General features: G+C 34.9%; 1 protein-coding gene across 1 annotated transcript in view; it reads right to left on the reverse strand.

Annotated features, from left to right (window-relative positions):
* Positions 1-9,842, reverse strand: part of DNAJC13 (DnaJ heat shock protein family (Hsp40) member C13) — a 122,487-nt gene that overhangs the window by 37,179 nt on the left and 75,466 nt on the right. Inside the window, exons 31-36 of the mRNA XM_044920445.1 lie at positions 8,596-8,750; positions 8,035-8,080; positions 5,993-6,147; positions 4,436-4,637; positions 2,279-2,394; positions 1,381-1,459 (exon numbers count right to left, since the gene is read on the reverse strand). Coding sequence (XP_044776380.1) covers positions 1,381-1,459; positions 2,279-2,394; positions 4,436-4,637; positions 5,993-6,147; positions 8,035-8,080; positions 8,596-8,750 — 753 coding nt within the window. The remainder of the gene's footprint in view (positions 1-1,380; positions 1,460-2,278; positions 2,395-4,435; positions 4,638-5,992; positions 6,148-8,034; positions 8,081-8,595; positions 8,751-9,842) is intronic.

Below are 9,842 nucleotides of genomic sequence, written 5' to 3' on the forward strand. Positions count from 1 at the left end.
AATTAACTTTTAGTTTGGCACATCTCAAACCACAACTTCAACAGAACACAGCTGGTTTGTATTTTACCAGTAACTTCTTTAGTTATTATTTTGTTTTTGTTTTTTTTACATTAAGGAATTCATTCCAATTGTAATCTAGCTGGTATACTTGGAAGGTGAGACTTTTTCTCTTCCCCACAAATAGCTTTTTATTGATCTTAATACCATTACTAAAAAATTCTTCTTCACTGGGTTTATACCCACACTGAACTCATACACACCAAAGACAGTTTGTGAGCTATTATAAAAATAACAGAAGAGCCACTATTTACTGAGTACTACAGTAGGCATTGTACTGAATATGCTTTACAAACACTATCTCATTAAATCCTCCAAACAGCCATATGAGGTGTGTACAGTTATATCCTCATTTTTTAGATAATGTTAAATAACTTGTGTGATGGGCTAAGACTTACATGCAGGTCTGACTCCTAAATCCATGCTCTTTAAGTGTTACAACACTGTATTATGTTCCTTGAGCTACATGTTGATTCTTGTGTCAGGGTCATACTGTTTTACTATTATAGCTTTAGAGAGTATTTTAACATCTCATAGGTTAAGTCTAGCACTTTAATACTGATTTCAAATATTTCTTCCTATTTTGTTTTCTCTCCCAGATGAATCTGAATTGCTATACATTTCTCAAAAAATCCAGAGCTTTTGATTAAAAATGTCTTAAACATATAAAAGCAATATCTTTTCAATACCAAGTCTTTCCAAGTAGGAATACTGTCTATCCCTAATAAAAAAAACATTAGCCTTGAAATCAGTGGAAATTACTCCAAGTTTCTAGCAATAAACCACCAGTCTTAGTTATAGAAGTTAACTGTGTGATTTCATCTTTTATGAATCTTTCTTGGTATTTTAGTAGGAAGCTGCAAGAGGCAGGATCAAGAAACACTGACACCTGATAACTTTAAGTCTGATCCAAATTTCTACTTGAAATTTTCAGTTAGAACAATATGAAGTTGGATGTAGTTAGAAAAAAAAAATTACCCAAAGCAATTTGGATGGCAATAACATCACCTACAAATGAATTACGTTCACGCACATTCCTAATGTTCAATTATTCATGTAACTGTCCATTAGAGTTAATTCTCAGACAGGAGAAAATATCCAGAAGTTACTAGTCACAAGGACAGTCCTTTTGGTAAACTGAGGGAGGACCATTCGTGCAGAAACCATGGGCATGTGGGCTAAAAGTTAATTTGACATACACTGGGCATTATATTATGAGGCAGATACTAGCAGAGGGAGTGAGTATATCTTTTTTCCACCTACAACAGTAATAGAGCAAAAGGAAGTCAATCCAAAAGTCTTAATTCCAAAGGCAGTACATACCCTCCCTTCTGGATTCTTATCAGGGTGGTACTTTTGTGCAAGTCTGAAGTAAGCTTTTCTGATCTTGCTCTCATCATGCCTGTTGAATAGAAAAATTATTTTTAACAGAGTAGGATGCAAGAAAAAATTTTACATCGTTATTTAAAACAATACTGTAAGAACTTTACTCTTAATGTATATGATCATAAATTAGGCATCAAATTAAACCCAGCAAGAGTCAAGAAATTCTTCATATGTTATCTTTACATCTGAAAGATAAAACTTCAATGTTCCCTATGGAAAGTTATCACTTCAAATTACAAAACCATATTTGAAGAACTAAGATATTTTTTTCAAACTAATTTTTCAAAATACTTCAAACTCTGTAATTTTAAGTAATTTAACTATCAGCCTTGCCAAAAACATAAAAATTCAGTCTATACTTAAGAAAACGTCCTTTAAACCATTCTTCTCTCATATTATGTATTCTACTATAAAAACGTCTCTAATAAATTAATGAAGTAAATCTACATTCTTACCCATCTGTCACTTAGTGTCCTAAAGATACTGCTACCAGATCTCTTCCTCATGTATAACACAAACCGTAAGAGGAAGGGGGAAGATGAATATGTGAGTAACCACCATGTGTCAGATATAGTGCCAAGTGTTTCGCATCCATTATTTCAATTAATAGAGAGCAAAGACTATACCAGCAAGGAGAGAAAAATGTTAATTCTGCTAATAAATTTGCAGTAAGTGATAATCACACGGATATAGTTCCATATGGCTATCCCCATAGGTGTATATATCAAAGAATAGGCAAAAAATTTATAAAGTGTTGGTTTAAGAATTTCGCCTTTGATATTAATATTCTAAGACAAGGCAGAAATTTACTACTGTAATACTGAAAATAACTCACGGCCCCTGTCCTTGAGGGAGATTAAGCACTTCATAAGCATCATCTATTGACATTGTAGGTGGCTTCTTTTCTACTTCCTTCTTCCAGGCATCAAGTGTATCTTTTAGAAGCTTAACCTTAAAGACAGAGGATTAAAATTTATAGCTCTTAGGGGGAGACGAACCATGAGAGACTATGGACTCTGGGAAACAAACTGAGGGTTCTAGAGGGGAGGGGGGTGGGGGGATGGGTTAGCCTGGTGATGGGTATTAAAGAGGGCATGTTCTGCATGGAGCACTGGGTGTTATGCACAAACAATGAATCATGAAACACTACATCAAAAACTAATGATGTAATGTATGGTGATTAACGTAACATAAAAAAAATAAATTAAATAAATAAAATTTATAACTCTTAATGCAAAACTATTTCAGAATGTAATTTTTAAGTTACAGAATTCTTGTGTTATATATATTTAAAATGACATTTCTAGGCTATTCAATGATTACAATTCTCTGAAATACAAATAATCAAAATCACCTTCTTAGCACTGCTAAATAGATGGCAAGGTACCTACTATAGGGCTACATCCCTCTCATGTGATTTTTTTAGAGGGGGTGGAGGGGCAGAGGGAGGAGAGAGGGAGAGAATCTTAAGCAGGCTACACGCCTAGCACAGAGCCTGATGCAAGGCTTGATCTGACAACCTTGAGATCATGACCTGAACCGAAACCAAGAGTCGGACACTTAAACAAGTGAGCCACCCAGACAACCCTCTTATGTGAAATATTTATTCTCTGCCAATTTTTGTCTTATTTTTAATTGTTAAGTGTTCGTGAAGTACCGAAAAATTTTAAATTAGTAGAAGATACACTGCAGTAAGAAAGAAAGCAGTAGTATATGGTGGCATGCTCCTCGAGGTAATCTAATGTAATTACCAGTAAGCTGGCATTCAAACAAATCTAAGGGATAGTAAAAACAAGGGAGTCTGAGTAGCAGGTCAGAAGAAAGCTAATATTTACTGCATGCCTTTACACCAAGGAGCTAGGTGCTTTACAGACTCTAGCACTGTAGCAGACCTAATTCTTTTGTAAAATTTCAATAATACATGAAACCATTCAGATTCTGAGAGATGGCTCCATGTTTCCCACTTAAGTGATGCAACTGGATTCAAACCTAGGTCTGACTAAAGAGCCCATACTCTTCTATTACTTCATGCTGAATCCACACCAAGTAGCACAGATACCTGTCTTCATTTGGTCACGGTAAAGAGGCAATGTCTACTGGTACAAATGGAACTGTTCTGAAATCTTTTTGATGGTAAGGATGATGGTATAACCTCTGCTACAGTAACAAGCCAACATGGGCACCCAGGCCTTTCCAGGCTTCCAGTAGACATTCAGGGGCTCAAGTTGGAGAGTTCCTAAGGGCACTGCTATATAAACGAGCAGGTCTCACTTAGTGCCTCCTATGTGTGCCAGGAATTACGCTATTTTTTAATATGAGTTCTCAATTTTCCCAACCACATGAGATAGTTGCTGTTAGTAGTAGTAGTACTATTACCATAACTGAGGCCTAGAGAAATCAGGCAATGTTAAACAGACCTATTAATGGCCCAGCTGAGACTCAATCCCAGACTGCCTAACTCCAGTATCTGTGAGCTTACTCAATATGCTATAAAGACAAGTTTCCACCAAGCTATTATAGTATATAATTATTATATATAAAATTATGTTTATATTTGTCAAAAAAATCAAGATTGTAAAGTTCTTAATAATTCCTCAAAAAGTTATCTTTCAGGGTGCCTGGGTGCCTCAGTTGGTTAAGCAACTGCCTTTGGCTCAGGTCATGATCCCAGGGTCCTGGGATTGAGCCCCGCATTGGGCTCCTTGCTTAGCAGGGAGTCTGCCTCTCCCTCTCCCTCTGCTGCTCCCCCTGCTTGTGCTCTCTCTTTCTCTCTCTGTCAAATAAATAAATAAAATCTTTAAAAAAAAAAAAGTTACCTTTCAGTTTGAGATTTACCCAAATATATTGAACTATACTCAAAGTTACATAGTGTTTAAGCAAGAAGGAACACTTAAGGAAGCTACTATCCTTATAAGAGGAGGAAGAAATATCCAGAAGTGCTTAGAGGCTATTTCTACAGTTTGAGAAGGCACAAAATAATCTACTGGCTTACCGGATCTTTAATGGGCCAATCAGGAAACCGGAGTGTATCACAAAGTTGTTTGAGGTAATAAATATTACAAAATAGTTCATTTTCTAGTTGTGGATAGTTGATTACTGGGATGGGACAATACTGATAAAGTGCTCTTGTGTTACTCTGAAGACGTGGTGTGAAATCAGCAAGATGGGCAGCAATCTTCTCTATCATGAGGCGCCTACAATTACAAAAATCTCCAAGAATTATGAAGGGATTATTTCAGTTAAAAAAAAAAAAAAAAAGGTTTTAAGACAGGTAGTCACACAAGATAATTACATGGATCTTCTTTAGAGTAATTCAACTATTGGCCTAAAATTGAGTGTTTATGTTACTGAGGGCATTCTAAAGTTAATTGTGTAAAAATCCTCAATAGACATAAACTTATTTGTAGTACTTATCTATAAAGACAACTACAGAACAAAAGGCTGATATTCCCAGTCCTTTCAAAAATCAGTCATTAGAAGGTCAAATGGTATGGCATCTGCATACCTCATGCAATGCATGAGGGCATAAACAGGGGACTAGGTTTCCTAGTACCCCCAAAGAAGCCCACCACATGATAATTTATTTAACAATCTGGGGTCTGGCCCTCAGTTCAGCAAAAACTTGATTTGACTAGTATACAGATGGCTATATCTTTTAGATAGGGACTCATATTAACCAATCAGAGGAGAAAAATATTAGATAGAAAAATTGTGTTGTAAGCCCTTTCATATTCCTATACATTTGTTCCAGTGAAAAACATGACTGTCATACAGAATATATTCAAGTTGGTGGCTAGGACATGCCAAGTCTACAGGTCAACCTAAGGAGACAAGCCAAATGATAACCAGCAAATGGAACTGTGAGTGTGAACTCAGCTAAGGGAGTGAATAACTGGCTAGGAAGATCAACTGCCATCCAGCTAAGAGGACTGAGGGGTTCGCCACAGAAGTGGTGGTCTTGACATTAGATCTATGAAGTGTGCACTCTTTTCCAGAGCCTGTCTGGATGCTGACATCTGCTTCTGTGGCTCTAGTTTTTCTTGTTTTCACAGGCGTTTCCTCTTAAAGGACATTCTTTAGGAATGCTAACTTCCACATTAAGGTCAAAATGTGCTGACTAGGGGGTCTCATTCTAAAATGATTTGGGGTATCTCTGGTGTGATCCATTCTACGTGGTCACAGTTTTTAATTAGTGGAGTACAGTTCTATTTCCAAATACCAAGGAAGTGTGTCTTGATTTTATCTCTATATATTCCTTGTATATACTGCCTAAAATTCTACCAGCTCTATAGATTGATTTAAGAATCATCAGTGGTTAACAGGCTCTACCCTTACATTAAGCTCTATTAAGGAAACAGTAACTTTGTCAAATCATGTAAGAACAGAAAAAAGCTTACAGCCCTGTCAAACTCGTCACCTGATTTGGCACCAATGACTGTAGCTTAGATCATGTAACTATGTGAAAGCAGTTCTTTTAACAGAAGTCAAACCAGATGGCAAGATGCACAGGTTCTGAGTATAAAATGCAAACGATCAATGGACTATTTACCTCATTTCACTGCTCCAGATTGCTTCTGGAGTATCAAATTCTCCTAGAAAAATCTCAGAAAACTTTTCAGGCTCATAATTTTCTAAGTAACAAACCATTGCTTCTGGAAGGATGTGCCCAAGTATACTTCTCTGAAAAATATCTTGTCCTTTTGTCTTTAAAACAAAACAAGACACAGAAACACTAAAGTTATCTTTCAGTTTTCTAATAAATGAATTAGGATTAGAGAACAGTTTAAGAAAACAACTGGAACAAATTGCTTTTATGCTTTGGAAATTTAGATGGAAACATGGCAAAATGTGAAGTGGAAGATGTCTGGTATTAACTGGCTTTGGCATGAGCTCCTAAGATAGAATTAACACTCGCTGGGCCTCCAGCAGACTGAGGCTCCTCAGGTGTCAGGTGCTCCCGACATTATTTAGGACAACTGGCTTTGAACCATGTGTAATAGGAAAGGACAACACAAGGAGAGATTCCACAACGATTTACATCAATTATTGTGTTATGTCGTCGGTTGCAATTTTCACCTATACCTGCTTCTGTTTTCAAAAACAAGTAAGTCCAGAAAATCAACATCTTAAAAAGCCTGTCCTCATGAAGTGTGGCTATTTAGTTGGAGAATATCTATTCAAAGTAATTATAATGAACTATTTCAAGGACTTCATATTCTCTGGCTGGCCAAATGGAATCAGGATAATGACCATACTTTATCATACTAAATTTTAAAACTCATTTCTTTACCTGATAGAAATAAAATCCTAAGGACTATAAATACTTTTCATTTTTCTTTCTAGGCAAATTGAGAATGTTTTATTTCTCTAGGATCTGACAAAGAAACAGAAGAAAAAACCCAGACATGGTTTTACTACCTAGTGCCAAGACAAATTAGATGATGAATACTTCCAGGCTTTTCGCTAATAAAAGGCATAAATTCACTATCCGTTAAATTTTGGGATGAAGAAATGCTTGCTCTGTTCTTATAGAATACTATTATTTGGTAATTCCTGCATCCAGGGTTCTGTTACAAACACAGTTTTGCCCTAATTAACCAAAATATTGTTAGGTGAAATGACATTATCATTTCTCATGTTATAAAAATTTGAAAGAAAGATTACATATGCATAACTGTGCAAAAAAAGGGAAAAAAGAATGCTAGAAAATGTCTAATGCTATGCTACGGAGGTAGCATTAGAAGTAATTTTTTAAAAACTTTTTTTATATTCTCATTTTCTATTTGTATAGAACTGTAGAAATTATGCTGCCATAGGCATCACTTTAATATCATTAGATTATTTTCCAGGGCTTCACTGGCTTGTCTAAGAAAACATGCAGTTTGATCTAGTGTCCACTGTCAAGGTGGCATAAACATTCCTTGATTAGTCTCAACAGTGGTCTGGTTTTGGTTTATTCTTCTGCTCTCAATAAAATCTGAAAAATCAATGTTCCATGAAAATCCTAACAAAATTGGAAACATCTTTCAGTTATGTTTTGACAATAAATACTTCTATAAAATGTAGGTATAAGGTTTCAGGTTGTCAAAGCTATCTGGATGAGTCTTATCTTTTTTGGATTCCTATTTTTCTTCCCCAGTAAAATGGAAAGACACTTGAGAGCATCTGAAAAATTAAGTAGCTTCAAAAAAGAAACTTAGCACTTCTGCCACCTTGTGATCTGAACAAAAAGAAGGCTGAAGTCTTAACTGAATTTTAGCTGATTATATGAGATTCAGGTATATACTCAAATATTTATGAAAATTATTAAATTTTACAAAAAGGAACAAGTTATATTCACAGCAGTGTCAAGTTATAATTCACATCTGAAATTTCAATTCTAAATCCAATGGGCAACATTTATTTTCATTAAAAAATATTAGCTTAAGACTTTCTATGTACAAGGTACCACAAGGAATGTGAAAAATGAGTAAAACAGTACCTGCCCTCAAGTGCTTACAATCTAGTAAACATACACAGCTCAGGAAACTTAAGTGCCAAGACAGCTTATCCAGTGTTAAGTTATACATTCAGAGGATTAATCTGGCTTACCTCCTCTGACTTGAAAGCCTGTTTGGTATGCGTGTACTTCAAAAATCTAGGGAAAAAAATGACTTGTCAGACATAGGAAAGGATTTAAATTTAGTAACCTTAGGTTTCTAAAGATCAGATTTTTTTATAGATAAATAAAAGCCACAAAAGGCAACTTGTAAATACATATTTCCAAACTGTTTTATTTCTAATTAAGGCAAGAAATTAAATGAATTAGGAAGATTTTTAAATTATGGTCATATTAATAATATGAAAAAATACCCAATTTGAAGAAAAAGCAAAATGTAAAACTGTATGTGCAATATGAGTATACTTAAATACATATATTTGAATTGTATTTTAAAAGATGGTGAAAAAATCTTCGATTAGATGTGGTAAAGTGGTGTGATTCTGAGTTATTTTTTACCCATTCTAATTTCCAAATTTTCAGACATATAAACAGCTTTTATAATGAAAAACTTAACAAAAGCAATGATATACTCAAAAAAATAATCAATTAAAAAAATATTTATCCCTGTACATTTCAAATTATAGCTTTAAGATTACCATTAAAGTTCTTACCGAGCAACAGGAAGCACATTGGAACCTGTATACATCATGATAAAGAAAAATACTCCACTAAGATAAAGACGAGGTAACTGTGGGTTATCTTGCATGATATGGCATAACAAAATCGCAACCTTCTCAACAAGGATAGGGTCAAAGGTCAGCAGTAGCTAAAAAAATAAAATGTTTTTGTTACTGGATTATAAAAAATAACTTGTAATAACATCATTTACCTTAAGTTTATGTATTTCATGTGCTGAAGTTATAGTTTCTTATAAGTTATAAAATAAAAATTTGTGGGATTTAGTAAGCTTGTCTACCAGACGCAACAGATACAAAAATTAGTTCATTTGAAAGATTTGAAAATTAGTTCAAAATGAACTTAATGCAGAGATAGTAAAACACTGAGAATTGATCAAAACTTATTCAGAAAAGGCCCAAAGATGCCTGAAGCTATGCTGTCATGGTTATAGGTAAAACTGTTTCTTATGCAGGAATCTTCCTGAGTGGACTTCTTTGTTAAAAATGACAAAATAAAAAAGAAAAATAGCTATGCTCTGGGTTAGTTTCAGAACATGAAGCATTCCCTGAAGACTACTTGAGAACTCAAGGAGCAGAGCAGAGAACTATCAGTGGACACTAACAGCACTAAAAAATAGATGTACAAGTGCAAGTAGAGGGCAAACGGGTAACTGAATACCAGCAGTACTTCTGCTACTGCCAGAAAGTACCAAGAGACGGGGGTCTCTGGAAATTTGAGCTAGGGGTACTGGAGGGAGTACGTGGGACTACCATAATGAATCCGGGCTTTAAAAAAATCATACAGAGTTGCTATAACTAAACACTTGATAAAGATATTAATAAGTTTTATCTTAATATAAGTGGCATTTTAATTTTCTATAAACACTTCCCAAGAATCCCCAATGTTGGGTCAAATGGTACCAGTAAAAAAACTGCACTGAGTAAATACTAGCTCACATTAGGAGGTCAAAGTTGTAGACTCAGTTACAAGACTGAGTTGCTATATGTCTTTAAGTAAATAATTTGGATTTCTCTGTGTTTTGGTGTCTTATCTGTTCAACGAGTTGTTTAGATTGAGTGTTTAGTACTATGACATATTTTAAAGGAAAAGTTGAAAAAAAAGAAAGAAAAATTGAGATACAGTAGCACAGGATTTTCCCTAGTTTAACAGCAGTTGTAGTTCAAGACTTGATATCACTTGGGGCGCCTGGGTGGCTCAGTCATTAAGCGTCTGCCTTCGG

This window comes from Neomonachus schauinslandi, chromosome 1 (genome assembly GCF_002201575.2).
Source record: "Neomonachus schauinslandi chromosome 1, ASM220157v2, whole genome shotgun sequence".
NCBI lineage: Eukaryota > Metazoa > Chordata > Mammalia > Carnivora > Phocidae > Neomonachus > Neomonachus schauinslandi.